At 33.7% G+C, this 15,156-nt stretch overlaps 10 protein-coding genes across 10 annotated transcripts; 5 read left to right on the top strand and 5 right to left on the bottom strand.

The window, feature by feature from the left end:
* Positions 1-96: 96 nt before the first annotated feature.
* On the bottom strand, positions 97-612 carry ELE39_001101 (uncharacterized protein; the record flags this gene model as incomplete). The annotated part of the gene is made up of 1 exon (XM_067344140.1): positions 97-612. One exon carries the CDS (start codon positions 610-612, stop codon positions 97-99), a length of 516 nt encoding a protein of 171 aa, XP_067200178.1.
* A 216-nt stretch (positions 613-828) lies between these two features.
* On the bottom strand, positions 829-1,410 carry ELE39_001100 (guanylate kinase; the record flags this gene model as incomplete). Its single annotated transcript, XM_067344139.1, has 1 exon — positions 829-1,410. The coding sequence occupies one exon, from the start codon at positions 1,408-1,410 to the stop codon at positions 829-831; it is 582 nt and encodes a 193-aa protein (XP_067200177.1).
* A 234-nt stretch (positions 1,411-1,644) lies between these two features.
* On the top strand, positions 1,645-3,559 carry ELE39_001099 (uncharacterized protein; the record flags this gene model as incomplete). Its single annotated transcript, XM_067344138.1, has 4 exons — positions 1,645-1,740; positions 1,809-2,243; positions 2,291-3,356; positions 3,381-3,559. The coding sequence occupies 4 exons, from the start codon at positions 1,645-1,647 to the stop codon at positions 3,557-3,559; spliced, it is 1,776 nt and encodes a 591-aa protein (XP_067200176.1).
* Positions 3,560-3,798: 239 nt separating this feature from the next.
* ELE39_001098 (uncharacterized protein) lies at positions 3,799-6,156 on the top strand (the record flags this gene model as incomplete). Its single annotated transcript, XM_067344137.1, has 1 exon — positions 3,799-6,156. The coding sequence occupies one exon, from the start codon at positions 3,799-3,801 to the stop codon at positions 6,154-6,156; it is 2,358 nt and encodes a 785-aa protein (XP_067200175.1).
* Positions 6,157-6,179: 23 nt separating this feature from the next.
* On the bottom strand, positions 6,180-7,571 carry ELE39_001097 (Pre-mRNA splicing factor 2xSWAP domain; the record flags this gene model as incomplete). The annotated part of the gene is made up of 1 exon (XM_067344136.1): positions 6,180-7,571. The coding sequence occupies one exon, from the start codon at positions 7,569-7,571 to the stop codon at positions 6,180-6,182; it is 1,392 nt and encodes a 463-aa protein (XP_067200174.1).
* A 1,816-nt stretch (positions 7,572-9,387) lies between these two features.
* Positions 9,388-10,081, top strand: ELE39_001096 (transmembrane; the record flags this gene model as incomplete). The annotated part of the gene is made up of 2 exons (XM_067344135.1): positions 9,388-9,565; positions 9,609-10,081. 2 exons carry the CDS (start codon positions 9,388-9,390, stop codon positions 10,079-10,081), a joined length of 651 nt encoding a protein of 216 aa, XP_067200173.1.
* Positions 10,082-10,246: 165 nt separating this feature from the next.
* On the top strand, positions 10,247-11,851 carry ELE39_001094 (flap endonuclease 1; the record flags this gene model as incomplete). Its single annotated transcript, XM_067344133.1, has 2 exons — positions 10,247-10,309; positions 10,439-11,851. The coding sequence occupies 2 exons, from the start codon at positions 10,247-10,249 to the stop codon at positions 11,849-11,851; spliced, it is 1,476 nt and encodes a 491-aa protein (XP_067200171.1).
* A 76-nt stretch (positions 11,852-11,927) lies between these two features.
* Positions 11,928-12,839, bottom strand: ELE39_001093 (uncharacterized protein; the record flags this gene model as incomplete). The annotated part of the gene is made up of 1 exon (XM_067344132.1): positions 11,928-12,839. The coding sequence occupies one exon, from the start codon at positions 12,837-12,839 to the stop codon at positions 11,928-11,930; it is 912 nt and encodes a 303-aa protein (XP_067200170.1).
* Positions 12,840-12,983: 144 nt separating this feature from the next.
* Positions 12,984-13,403, top strand: ELE39_001092 (uncharacterized protein; the record flags this gene model as incomplete). Its single annotated transcript, XM_067344131.1, has 1 exon — positions 12,984-13,403. One exon carries the CDS (start codon positions 12,984-12,986, stop codon positions 13,401-13,403), a length of 420 nt encoding a protein of 139 aa, XP_067200169.1.
* A 426-nt stretch (positions 13,404-13,829) lies between these two features.
* On the bottom strand, positions 13,830-14,615 carry ELE39_001091 (ribosomal RPL8; the record flags this gene model as incomplete). Its single annotated transcript, XM_067344130.1, has 1 exon — positions 13,830-14,615. The coding sequence occupies one exon, from the start codon at positions 14,613-14,615 to the stop codon at positions 13,830-13,832; it is 786 nt and encodes a 261-aa protein (XP_067200168.1).
* Between the last annotated feature and the right edge of the window lie 541 nt (positions 14,616-15,156).

Genomic DNA, 15,156 nt, shown 5'->3' with positions numbered 1-15,156 from the left:
CCTTGTATACTTTATGGATTGAATTATAATTTAGCTTAAATAAGTCAATTTATAAAGTATATTCGTAAAATCGATGAAACTGTTGTATTTAAAAAATTACTCGCTTTCAGAACTATTTGTAAAGTTATAAGTGTTTACCGTAGAAACTGGTCCAGAACTTGAATTAGTGGAAAACTGAATATGTGAATAATTAAATGCCTGAATGACTGGCACATTTTTACCCGCCCTTTCAAATGAATCATATTTTTTAATGTAGATGACTTTTTTCATTGATTCTACTTCGCCTAAATATGTAATATTATTTTGATACCCATCTGTACTTGCAGTTGTCTTTGCTCTATGAAATGTATTTGGGTTTTTCCTCAAATCTGGCTTCCTATAAATCAAATTATAAACAGCCTCGGTAACAAAGAGGGTAACTTCCTCTTGCTCTGAATTCGTAACTACCAGCTCTATCAAATTATTTGAATTTAAATCTCGGCCCAGACTATTATTCATTTTATGAGTTATATCACCACCTTCAGCATTTTCCATAAGTTCATCTTCCATTAAAGTACATAATTGAGCTCCTTCAAATCTAACATCGGTGGTAAGTACCAAACTAGCCTTCATCTTCCAAAATGAATCACTCGGCTCCCCCAATAAAGTTGAAACTGGGTACAAAAAAAAGATTAAGTAAAAAGGAAGTGAACGCATAACTAATTAATTTCGAGTTTTTATCTTGTACTAGCAAATTAATTCGAATTAAATCTGTTTTTGCTTGTTGCAGCGGGAATAAAACTTTATATAAGCAGATAAAATACCGGCATACAATAAATCAGTAATAAATTATTGAAAAATATCTTTCCAATATGATTTAACTAGCGTAACAATCTCATTACATGCAGTTTGTAAATCGTCATTCACCAACTTATGAATTTTTGGATTAAGATTAATCCTTTCAATTTCCTTAACAGAATTTTGCAACCTAGTTTGAATTTCCTGGTCTGAGTCTGTTTTTCTCTTTCGTAGTCTCTCCTCTAAGTCTATTCGAGACTTTGGAAGAATTCCAATGTAATATGCTCTATCTCCAAATGATGATTTTTGGATTTGCTCAACCCCCTGAATATCGATATCAATTAAACAGATTTTTCCTTGATTAATAATGTCTTCTATCGCTTGTTTAGAAGTTCCATAGAAATATTTATGTACTTCAGCATACTCGACAAAACCATCCTTAGATATTATGCTTTTAAATTCCTCGTTTGAGCAAAAGTAATATTCCACTCCATTAGACTCTTCTCCCCTTGGGTTTCTACTTGTATGAGAAATTGAAAACCCGAATTTGTCAGGAAATTCTTGCATAAGGTGGGAAATCAAAGTTCCTTTTCCCACTCCACTTGGACCACAAATTACTAGAATATCCTTCATTTCTAAGTTTAGAAACAAGAATTTTTTAATGTTTATCTTTGACAAATTAATTGCTAACTTTTAAGACCTCTAAACCAATATTGACTTTTTTACTTTCGCGTTTGCGCATTTATCGTGTTAAATTTCTAATGTTTGGCGCCAGTTTTTTAAGATCCGTAGTACCGAACCAAATTAAGATTATCAGTCAGAAAGTACACATTTGGCTCGAAAAAACTAATTGGAATAGATTTAAACATGAGAAAGAAATATTGTGACTATATAGAAGATTTGAGACACTATTTTGGAAAAAAAGATGGTGATTCATTTTATCTATTAAGGGAAATATTAAAGGTAAGATATTCAATCAAGCACAAATTATTCACCTATTGATAATCAATATTTATTACTATTTTGTTTAGAATTCTGCTAATGATAAGGCTAAATTGTGTCAATGTTCGGGAAAATTAGCAACTATATTGGAGCTTTCTGAAATTATTCTAGAATCTTTTCAACCAAAGGGCTTCACTTCCGATGAATTAAAGCTTTTATCCGAATTTTCAGTTTTGCTGGGGTTACTCAGAAATGTTTCAACTGTTTCTCTTGAAAATAGAAGGATAATTTCTAATTCAAAGATATTCAAAAATTTGAGCTATTTTATATATATTAAATTCGGAGCCAAAGAAAATATGGGACTATTTAACCTAATTTCATATGAAATTTTAAAAGTTTTGGAAGATCAATCCCCAGAGGATTTTTCCTACAATATTGATTATTTTAAAGAGTTTTTGCTTCTCAGTTGCAGGTTTTTTCAGGTATTGGCAAATATTTCTGTTGACACTGACACCGATCGCCAAGTAAGTAACTGAAATAGTTAGCTCTTATCTAATTCACCAAATTTCAGGAATACATTTTCAAAGTCATATATCCATTTGGTTGCATTAATATATATTTGTTTGAGCTTATTTCTTTGGCTCTAGGGCATCTACAAGGAATTAAAATCGAGGAATCTGCTGTTGCATGTTCGTTTCATCTTATTTATAATTTGATTAAAAACAGGCCAGTTACTTTCAATGAGATTATAGGTAAAAAGGAGCTATTTGGATGCTTTATTATCGTTGCAATCTCGATGCATTTTAACGCACTTAAACATGCTAGTGTTGGGAATTTAAAATCATCGGAATGGATATACTTTTTTTTCAAGCATTTGTTATCTGAAAATCCATATACATTTCGTGATTTATATTTTTATAAACATTCCGAAGAATCCACTATCGAATGTGACGCTTCACTTATTTATCTAACAATGCAAGAACCTTTTGTTAAATTATCAATGTTAGAAAACAATAGTACAAATATATCAGATGCGAAAATAACAAAGGAAATTTTCATTCTTCAGAAACTCCTTTCAAATTCAATAATAACAGAATACGAATTCAGAGACATTTTGCTTGAGATTTGCGTAGAAATAGAAACTAATTCTAACCTTAAACAAGATCTACAGGAATCAATTGATAAAAATATAATATCTCAAATTTTTGTTTTAGATGGTATCTTTGATGCAATTCTTTTAGAATTAGAAGCAGGAATTTCCTACTTAAACAAGTTCATCAATCTTCAAATTGAAAATTGTTTTTCAAAAGTGAAAAATAAAAATTTAGCAGAGTTCAGCATATCAAAGTTTGGTAATATTAAAGGATGGATTTCAGTTTTAAGAATTAGCACTCCCAAAGATGAAAGTAATATTGATTTCTTTTGTAAAGTCATTATAAGTTTTGCAGACTTGCTGAGAATTATGTTAAAATTCAGGAGATTTTTAATTGATTCCAATAGTACCAGAGATGAAGAAATAAAAGCTACATGGAAACTAATCAGTGAGGAAATTTCTATGGCTTCTATTATTCAAGCAATTTCTACAATTTACTATGGAAATATTCAACTCCAAGATTTATTCACTCTAATTCAAGATGGTAAGTTTTCAACATAATTTAGAGACAAATTAACTCTGCATAAAGGAATTAGCATGTTAATTGAATGTACAACAATTGTTGATGAGAGTCACCCTTTAATAAGAGAAGCTGCAATTTTTTCTTTGAGGTCTATAACCACAAATAACCCAAAGGTTTCGGAGATCATTTTGAGTTTTGGAAAAAATGAGCAGAAAAGGTCTTAAATCTAGGTTTCTTAAATACTTCGTTATTTGAAAATATAATTATTAAATGCTTTGTGTTTTTTATTATCAGTTATTAGGCGCTAATATTTAAGTACAAACTTTCTACTGTGAATTATTCTATAATAGGAATAATTTTCTATTTGAATTTAGAGGAAATTTGAGTAGCATAAGTTAATTCTAAGCGAGATTAACTTGCTATTTTTAGCAAATTCCATTTTAATAGAAAGTTTTTGATCAAAATGGAAGGCTACTATTATTCTGAAATTAATGAGAGCGAACTTTTGGATGATGATCGTCATAATGATGAGACATTTCAAGTGGGTGAAGTAGGTGATGACTGGGTTCCATCAATTACCCTGAATCATTTTGAGATGAAGAAAGAATACCAGGAAGGAAAAGGAAACAGCCAAAGGAAAAGGCTTGAGGAGTTGATGAAGTCAAAAACGCCTCTAACTGTAGAGGAGATAGAGGCAGCGATGATGAGTCAAGATTTTTTCAGAGAGCAAGGACCAACTACGATTCATGAAGAACATAATCAACAGAATTATGCAGATCATGAGACCGAACATAATAATGTGAGACGTAATCGAGTACATTCAGGTTATTCACACAACAAAGGTCAGCATGGATCAACTTTTCAACAAAAGCAAAGAAACGCAATTAATCAACACTCATCTACAAAAAGAAGTGACGATAGAGGCTATTCTGGAAGCAGAGGGCATAGAGGAGGCCATTATGATATTGCAAATCATGATCAAGATATCACTAAGGAACCGGAACAAGTTCCTGAAATTCCTCTTAGTAGTTACATTTCTCCCCTGACAAAAGCTCATATATCTGAAATTATTTCGTGTAACTTATTATCTCCACCAAATTGGAATTACTCCGGTATTTCAAACGACCCCTCAAGAAACAATAATCTAATGGTTTCAAGAGATTTTGACATGATTTTGAGAATTCAGCTTCAACAAATGGCAGAAAGGCCAGAAATTCAGTCATATTCGTCTAAATGGAATAGAAGACTTCTTGCTCGTAAACACAATCTTCCTTTGGGAAATGGCGACTCCTCAGAAGATCAATCTAAATCGCAAACTAAAGCAGGGCAGGAAGCCGACGAAAAGTCAAAAAACAAATTGAAAGAGGGACAAATTGCTGACCAGGATCCCAATAGAATTCGTAAATTTGGGAAGTCCACATATTCAACCGTCAGAGGAGCTAGGGAACTTATTAAGGTTCATAACTTATCTAAGGATGAGAACCCAGAAATGAGAAATGAAATAAACGTTGGGGAAAATGGGGAACAAACAAAGAGCTCTGTAAATGGAGACTGCTCATTTTCAACAAGAAATTCGCATTATCAAACACTTTCAAGGCAAGTTTTTGAAGTGCTTCACAGCAATATTTTTAATTCCCCTGAATTTGGAGGTCAAGATGAGAATAAAGTCCGAGCTCCTGGCCCATTGGTTTATTCTATAATAGAAGCAGGGAATGACCTTTTACAATACGTTAGTTATTTTGATGATGAAATTGAAAATTGTCCAACTGGCCACTTACAGGCAAGACTTCGTCTTGACCAGGAATTGAGAGATACTATTGACTTAATTTTTCAGCTTCTATTCGGGTTTTCAAAGTACACTTCTGGTGTCTCAAGCATGGAAGATAATAACCATAGAGATGGAGATCACCTTAAAGTTTCTGAGATTTCCTTTGCAGAAAGAAACATTGCATGCTTGAATGCTAGGCGCTGGCTTTTAAACAAAATACTCAATATTAGAAAAGGAAGACACTTTGTTTTAAGTTTATTCCATATGCCCCATATTAGTGAGAGTTATATGGCCGTTTTATTAGAGTCTATAATCGCCTGTGCTGGGCCAGTTATTGAAATTTTCAGATCATCATCTATAATTCTGCCACCATTAATGGCTCTTGTGCCTAGAGCTTTTAGATATAGGCAAGGTCAGGACATGTTGGCACCCCATGATGGCTTTGGATACTCTGGAGATATCGCCAAACTTATTGATGATTGGAGGAATATTTATGGAGGGGGTGATCCATACGATGAAAAATATGTCACCAGGGAAGATTTAATGGTCAAAGCAAAATTGGGAACAAAAATATTGGAAACTACAGCACTGCTTGCAAATAGAATGATGCAATCTAACAATTATAGGGATACATCTTCTCTAGTTCCAAGCCTCTCATCGCTCCTTAAATATTATACTCAGGACTCCATTCAAAGCCTTTTGGGAATTTCGACTGGAGTAGTATTTCTTGCTCTTCTTTACAATTCAATTTCGGTTGTACCCAGGCAAGTAGATTCTTTAAAACAAATCACAAGATTGCTCGTGCTGGCATTCACAAACTATCTACTTGAGAGGGACTCAGAAAACTCTCCAATAGTACCCATTAAGCTCTCACCTATTGCTCTTAAAAATTCCGAACCAGTGGTACTTTGCGTTCTACAAAGGTCAACAAATGACTTAAATCTTAAAAATATCCTGATGAACTCAATTTCTGATGTGGTCGGAGTGGAAAACAATGAGAATTTTATTTCAGAATTGCAAGATTTAATAGTTAGGGGAACATCAAAAAATTAGCTATCTAGCTCTATAATTATATCCTACTTAAGTTTTTGCCTTTTACTTTTCTCACCGATATCCTCAAAACCATGCGTTCCTGCTACAACCTCTTCTATCGTACCAAAAAGATCAGGACGCTTTGAGATAAATGCAACAAGGTTTTCTTCTATGTTTGAAGATGCTGTGAAAGCAGATTCCTGTTTTGCCCTCTCTACTAACTGGTCCTTCTGTTTTTTCCACTTTGGATCTAGTAGTAGAATCCTCATATGATTTGAAATCTCCTCAACTGGAATCAATTGACCTGTAATTGGACATCTGTACATTTTTCCTTTCTTTTTTTGTTCCTCTGCGTTAGTGAAAAGCCCCCTCTTTTTTGGTACTCTAACATAGTTCTTTATTATCTTAATATTTCTGAATTCTTCTTGTTCAAAAGCATTATCATTGCTTGCATTATATAATTCATCAGAAACTCCCTTCTCATTTGTTTCCTTCTTCTCTATAACTAAAACACTAACCTGTTTCCCTTCGCTTTGAGCTTCATCATCTAAAAGATCTCTCCTATCATTTTCATTTAGCATATCTAAAGAGGACTCTAAAACTAACTTCGAAAGCATAGAAAAATCAACTGGTTCAGGGAGATCCAAATTTAAATCATCAAAATCAACTGTCTCAACAATGTTAACTGCAACCCATTCTAAGTCTACATGATCCCTGTTTTCTAATTCTAATAAACCGCTGTTAACTTCAAACTCATTCTTTCTCCAAAGACTATTCTTGTAACAACGTCTAAAAACCATCTGTAGATCCTCTGATTCATCTTTCATCTCCCTCAGATAATTCTTATTCGGAATTAAACATAGTGAATAAGCCTCTACTAAGTCTGCAAAGTATCCAAACAATGCGTGCCCAGGTTTCAAAAAGTCAAACTGAGGATTGTTTGCTTCCCTAGAAGTTAACTCTGATAAAAATGACTGTCCATTTCTAGCCAAATACATTGCAGTAATTTTTATCACCGACTCATCCTTTGTTGAAATTAAAGGGTGAGAAACTGTATACTGATCCTTCCTAGGTTCTTCAGGCTCTGCAACAGCTCCCCCCATGAACCCAAAGTTTCCACCAAAAGATGTTAACATCAATACCTCTTTTTCTGCAATGTCTTGTTTCTCCTTCCTACTATTCATATCTAATATTGCTTTCGGGATCGTAGGTCCGCTATCATCAATAGAAACGCCATTTTTAAAATCCTCAAGTCTCTTTCTGTAGTACAAGTGAAAGGGATTGTCCTTATTCAAAAACGCAAACTTAATGCTTCCTGACTCACTAAGTATTCTGGACTCGAACTCCTCTCCATTTTTTGCCACAAAGCTGGCAGTCTTGTCAATTGTCGTTCTTAATTCAAAGGGAGGATAAATTAAGCCAACTTGATTACTCATGTCAATCTATTTCAACTTTTTCTGATAAAACTATACTTTAAAAACTGTATCATATTAAAATAATAATAAATTAAACACTTAAGGTTAATGCAACTTCCGTTTTATCTATTTCTGGACTAAAATTCATTTCTAAATAAAACCCCGCGATTATTGTTATTTTCAAATTTTTTCTTTTTCCCGATATTTTCGCAGCAAACAAATTCTCTAAATCCAAACTGCTGCCTCCCAAACTCGATATTACTAATGTAACTTAAGTGGAACCTGGAGTGCCAAGGTCAAAGACAGGATTTCGCATAGGTGCGTTCAACCATCGAGCCAGAGAAGCCTATTCAACTTCATCTAAACGAATAATCAATTCTAAAGCACTAAATAGTTTAGAGATACATTGGTTTATTGAAAAAAACGTATCTGAATAGATACGACTTGCTGGTAGAGGGCGAACCTAAACCCTGCCAATTATGGTGGGTTGTGAGCATCCAGCGAGATTAAAATATTAGCACGGCTAAAGCAATTTTAGTTTATTTAACCAGTTGAGTCCAGAAAAACAAGACATAACCAGTTACGAGGTGTAAATTGCCAAAACCCCCCGTTTTAAGATTTCAAGTCGGTTTAGGTTATCGGAAATATATGATATCCCGAGACGAGCCTGTTTAATGTAAAATCGAAAAAGTGATCGTGAACATCAGAATTTTTGAGAGACACCGGTGTGAGGAGAGATAACATAAGATTAACTTCATTTAGCGCAATATTTTAATATAATGATTACAGGGTGCCATATTGTCTCAAATTTGTGGGGTTGCCGGTATATTAAGACATAGTGAATTAAACAAACTAATGCTTAAAATGCTACATGCAAGTATGTTCGGTGGCTGAAAAAAAAATTAATTAAAATTGGAATACTTAAAGATCATTGTCATTTTCTAGATTTTCGTTGTCACAGAATCCCTATTTGTCACTTTCTGTGTTTAAACTGGAATAGCATTCATTTGCTATTCTGCCCCTTTTTTGTAGTGCTCTCGGACAGATCCTCAATTAGAATTCTCCGTTTTAGTTAATTTTGTTCATTTTACTCGTAAAAAAGCAAAACTGCTAGATTAATATTCGAAATACAATACTTAAAAAGGAAAAACCTAAAAATACAAACCAAATGATAATAATGCAAAAGTGAGCCCTAAGCCCAAAGTAAGTGACCCTGCAACTGAAACAATCAGCTCATCCTTTAGACTTCTTTTCAAATTTGGGAACCTGAATTCATATATAATGAAAAATGATATAAATATCAACGCTGGAGAAAAATCATGAATAATATTTAACCAAAAAATCTAACCAAACTTACAAATAAATGACAGGGCAATTGATATTGGAAGGAAACTTTGAGTAGAAACGAATATTGGAAAAGGCCCTGCTTTAAAATTGCTATGCATTGCTTAACTCCCACAATAAATTATATTCCCTAAAATAAAATAAAAACTATTGATTCAAAATAATACAAAATGGTTGTCTTGCCGCCATTCGATTTGAAAATGTTAAGGTGATCATTGATTTGTTATGGCAGTGGTAGAGATTTCAAATAATCCATAAGCTATCTATTTGTTTGTGTGGGCATACGCTAACCTGTTTATGTTGTCTTCTTTATTATTGCATTGAATTCCTGAGTATTTTTTGAACATGTTATTTTTGACCTCCCCTCAACTGCTTGGCTAAATATAATTAGAAACAATCAATGTTAAATTAATCTCAAAAATAATTGTAAAATTATTATATAGCAATTTTTAAATATCTTAGGTAGACGTAGTTTCTTAATGAACTTTAACTTATGAAGGTTTTTCAACGGACTACTATTCAAGCACTAGTACTCTTTTTAATTATCAAATATACAGAAGTACACTCTGCAATCTATTTTTATGTTCAAGAAGGTGCAGAGAAGTGTTTCATTCAAGAAGTTCCTAAGTCCATTCCAATTCATGTAAAGTATGAGAATGTGAATAATTTAGGTATGTTCGATCTTAACTTTTGTGCAAAACATAATTTCTTCAGGTATTGACTGTGCAGTTATTTTCAAAAACCCAGACAACATCGAGGTTTTTAGTAAGCATGTGAATGAAAATGAACATAAAGGAAGTGCCGCATACCTTCCAGAATTAGATGGAGATCATAAGGTATGTATTAGATGTGAATCATCTAATTGGTTTAAATCAGAGCAAATGAAATGGATACTTTCAATTGACACAGGTAACTTAAGTGAGCATCTTGATATCGACTCTATTGCAAGCAAGGATGAAGCAAATTATGTGGAAGAATTTATCAACTCTCTGATTAACAAAGTAAACAACCAAGTATCCGAGGGAGAATATGAATTTGAAAAACAGGAAACGTTTTTAAAGCAAGCACTGAGCGTAAACAAGAGAATTGTAACATACTCTATCATCCAGCTAATTTTAGTATCAGTTATTTCGTATTTTTCGATTGTTCATATGAAGAACTTCCTTAGAAAACAGAGGATTATTTAGAGTTTGATTTTTCATTTTTTCTTGAATTTTTTTTCAATTTCACTGTGAGGGGAGAGTGAGTGAAATTACATACAAGGTGGGAAATTTGTTCTTTAAAAATATAGATATTAAAATAGGCTGTAAGACAGTCTCAATAAATATAATTTATTCTATCCTTATTTTAATATGGGAATTAAAGGCCTCACTAAATTTATTGCTGATAATGCTCCAAAAAGTATCCAACAACAGGTAAGTTGAAGTTTTAAATATAGACAGCTATATTCAAAGTTAGAAATCTACCAATATTTAGATATCTAAATCATATAATATTCCTTAATTTCCCTCAATATCTAACCATATAATTTCCTCTATTTTTAGGCAATCGCCTCCCTGCTAGGAAAAAAAGTCGCAGTAGATGCCAGTATGTGGATTTACCAGTTTTTGGCAGCAATCAGGGAAGGTAGTCAGTGGGGTAACTTAACTAATTCTTCAGGTGAATCCACGAGTCACATAAGTGGGATGCTTTCGAGAACCATTAGATTACTTGAAGCAGGAATCAAACCCGTTTTTGTATTTGATGGTGCTCCCCCGGAAATGAAGAAAGATGAGCTGGCGAAAAGAGATGAAAGGAGAGAGAAAGCACTTGCTGAATTAGAAAAAGCTCAAGAAGTTGGAGATCAAGAACTTATTAAGAAGCAGTCAGTTAGAACTATCCATGTAACAAAAAAGCAAATAGAAGATGTTAAGAAACTTTTGGGTTTTCTTGGAATGCCATTTATAGATGCCCCATCAGAAGCGGAAGCACAGTGTGCAGAACTCTGTAAAGATGGTCTAGTTTATGGAGTTGTCACAGAAGATGCAGACTCACTGACATTTGGTACACCAGTCCAAATAAAGCAATTAAATTTTTCTGATTCTTCTTCAAACAAGATAAGTGATAAATCACTAAATAAACAAAAGAACGGTATGCAGATTATTAAGTTACCTTTAATCCTTTCCGAACTTGAAATAAATATGGACCAGTTCATTGATCTTTGTATTTTGAGTGGATGCGATTACTGTGGAACAATCAAAGGAATAGGAACAAACACAGCCTACAAATTGCTCAAAAAATATCGAAATATCGAAAACATTTTACAAAACATTGATCAAAAGAAAAATCCTGTACCGGGAAACTTCGAGTTTTCAAAAGTAAGAGAGCTCTTTAAGAACCCCCTCGTATCAAAAAAGAATCAAATACAAGACTTAATAAAGTGGTCAAACCCCAAGTATGAAGAACTTACGGAGTGGCTTATTAATGAACAAAATTTCAATGAGTCCAGAGTTATCAATTATTGTGAAAGAATTAAGAAAAGCAAAAATAAGACTTCACAGACATGTCTGGATGGATTCTTTAATTCTGCATCAAACGAAAGAAAAAACACCCATGAAACTTTTTCCGGGCAATCTCGGTCCGAAAAATCAAAGGCGGAAGCTTGTAAAGAATTAGATTCTTCTTTGATTCGTGACAAAAAGAAAGTTAAAATAGAAGAATCTAAAATTTTAAGCGAGTGGGGAGTTCCCGCATCTAAGAACTTGAATGATCAAGCTGAAAAAGATTACACTGAGAACAACTCTGAAGTTCCTGACAAATCTAGGGAAATTCAAGCTAATAATACAGAAGAAAACGAAGATCCTGAATCTTCAACTATGGAAAGCACCCCTTCATTACAAGCAAAATTACCCAAAACTTCAACGAAGCCAGTTAAAAGAAAGTTAAACAGATTAATTAGTGAAAGTGATGAAGATTAATTAATTTATTTACTATAATAGATCGCTATAAATTGAACAATATTAAAATAGTGCCTAACCCAATACTCATTTTGATTTATTTCTTAATCAGATTTTTAGAAGATTTCGATTTTTGATTTGTTTTAGGGCCTGTCTCTACTTTTGACTTTGAACTCTTAGAACTTTGTCCGCTATTTTCCCCTGAAACTCTCGTTTGTTTCTTTGAAGTTAAAGGGTTTTCTACATTTAGTTTTTTACAACTCTTTTCATCATTGGTGGATAGTCTTCTAGCCATGTGAACAAAATTGTACTCCCATACTCTTCTATCCCACCAAATAAATGAGCCACATGGAACAGACCTTGGGTCCAACACCTCATATGGAATAGAAATATTCTGAAGCTGAATAGGGTGGGGAAAGTTAATTATTATCGGCGAAAGATCATTTGGATCAGACAATAAGGACTGTGAGTTTGAACTATTTTTGTTATTTAACTTTACTCTTTTGTGCTCGTCCAACTCGGAACTCCATATAAATTGCATTTTATTGAATGGTAAGTCTTCATTGGTTAAACCTGAAGAGTTCTTTTTATAATCCTTTTTATTCTTCTTTCCATCTGTATAATCCTGGTTACATGAAGATTGAGCTTTACTAAACATTATTATCCACTTTTTAGGCTGTATTTCTGTAAGTATAGAAGTTATAGTTGGGTACTTTGTAAGGTATGGCTCCGCTCCTTGCGACTCGTAAAAAGTCAGCCTTTCTTGAGTGCCCAAGTTTGCAATACTAAACTCCGTAGTTGAAGAATCAGATACTGGCATCTGAGGAGAATTCTGATCCAGCTCATTCTCGTAGCTTTGTTTGTTTTTCTTCACTTTTCTGGAGTGAAAGTTTGAATTTTTTGGTGCTTCCCAAAAATCTCCAAAGACTGCCTCTGCAGTGTCAGTTCTAAGCCTTCTCCGAGACTGAATCTTACTCAAAGACTCTGTTTTAGCTCCATTGGAACCCATGTTATGAGTTTATTTCTTTAGGAAAAAGTTCTTGCTGTAATTTTTATAGCAATTTTCTCCAATTATTCATTTAATTTATATATTTCTTAGCAAATAATTTTGGCGGATCTCACTCTAAGAAATGCGAAAATTGGAAAAAAAAACATGAAAAAGTCCATTTTCTTTATAATTAATTGTGTTCTAATATGGGACTTTATCTCAACTCAATCTACAGTGATACCATCATTTATCCCTGTTAACGAGGGTATTCCAGAACATGAACTTTCGCGTCTTTCCCTAGAAGTACTTCCAATTATATCTCACAAATTCAAGATTCAGATATTCTCAGATAGGATTAGAATAGACTCAAGACCAAAATGCTATCATTCTCAAGGGTTTGATGGAAAGTATACAGTAAAGGTAAGTCTAATTTTTTCATCTTACAGTAATTGCATGCAACTTTTTTTCCCTCAGGGATGCGAAATTGGAGTTTACATTTGTGATAATGATTTTCATAAGCAATGTTTGTGGGTCCATAAAAGCCATTGCCAATGTTCATCTCCAGGTGAGTTTTATAATCCTTGAATAATATATATAAGTAAAACTGTGAATAGACGAGTTTTTCAAGCTTAAGGAATGCAGGATTAACATTACCAAGGTTCCAACGGGGGATCCTAAATATCCATTTATAAATGTTCCAATTGGTGAATGCAAACTTGCAGTCTGGATCGTCGCTCTTTCGACAACATTCTCGACCTTGTTTGTTGGATATCTGATCAAACTACTTTTAAACAGCGTCTACAAGAAAAATTGAGATATTACTATATTTAGCTAAGACTTGCAACAAAAGAGACTAAATTAAAATATTTAATAGCTGACTAGATACTAATAGAGTTGAAAATCTGACTAACAATTAAATACTATATAACATAAAAGGGAACATTCCCAAGCTCCTGGTAGTAAATAATCATTAAGAATCAGAAACTATCTATGCGTTACCTCGCTATGAATTTAAACTCCCTTTTCTGCCTTATCCTTGGCTGTCTTACGGCCACCACGTAACAAACCAGTTCTTCTGGCAGCAATGAGACCGACCTTCTGACCTGGTGGAGCGCTTCTTGAAACAGTAGATGGGTGACCAATGTGCTGATGGTTACCACCACCATGAGGATGGTCCACTGGGTTCATAGAAACACCTCTAACCTTTGGCCAGCAGTTTCTCTTTACTTTGTATTTATGATAATTGTTACCTGCTTTCAAAACTGGCTTATCAATTCTTCCTCCAGCAGCCACAATACCAATAATGGCTCTAGATTGAGAGCTGATGGTTTTTCTTGCACCAGACGGGAGTCTGATACGTGTCTTTGTTCCGTCTTCAGATTGGCCAACGATGATTGCATAGGTACCAGAAGTTCTAGCAAGCTTGCCTCTATCTCCTGCCTTTTCCTCACAAGAAGAGATAATAGTACCTTCAGGAATCTGACCAACTGGTAAAACGTTTCCTACAGAAAGTGTAGCGTTCTTTCCACAGTATACAAATTGGCCAGTATGAAGTCCTTCTACAGCAATCATTAACTCTTTCTTAATTTTGTATCTGTAAGGGTCCCTAAATGAAACATGTGCGACTGGGCAACCTCTTCCCGGATCTGTAGTAATGTCCTTGACTAAACCCTTGATATATCCATGACGCTCAATGTAGTCCAATGCACGGAGCTTAACTGGTCCTCTTCTCTTGGAGACCTTAGCCTTGAAAATTGAGCCTGCACCCTTACGCTGACCTCTAATAACGCGACCCATTGGTTTCTATCCGAATTGAATCCTCTGAAAAAAGTTTAAAGATAAATTTTTTGCTAAATAATCCAAAGGTCACTATTGAATGAGATATAAGAATCAACTCAGCTTATTTAATTGTTTAAATTGAAGTCTAATGTAATATTTGACCCGCCTCAGAAACTAATAATTAATTTACTATTTTACTTATGATCGTTATATTTTAACCTTTACTTTTTACTTACTGTTATTGATCCTGAACTCTTGTCTCGACGAGTTTCTTTACATTTTGTAATGATAAATTTATTCTTAAAAATAATTAAGAGACGCCATGAAATACGTGTCTAAGGCGCCACTACGGTACATTATTTTTCTTAATGATCAGGTCCAAAACAATAGACAAGCTCGTCTAACATGTTGGAACTATTTTCACATCTAAGGAATTGTGCTTTTTTAGCTTTCTTAATTAAGTTTGTATTTGTTTGGGATCTATCTATTATGTAAATTTGTTTGATATTTTCTTAGACATATGTTAGATGGTATCACTAATTACTGGAGATTTGTGAAT

The sequence above is a fragment of the Cryptosporidium sp. chipmunk genotype I genome (genome assembly GCF_004936735.1).
Source record: "Cryptosporidium sp. chipmunk genotype I strain 37763 chromosome Unknown contig_17, whole genome shotgun sequence".
NCBI lineage: Eukaryota > Apicomplexa > Conoidasida > Eucoccidiorida > Cryptosporidiidae > Cryptosporidium > Cryptosporidium sp. chipmunk genotype I.
Note: the sequence above shows the minus strand (reverse complement) of the source record. Positions and strands in the feature narration are given on the sequence as shown.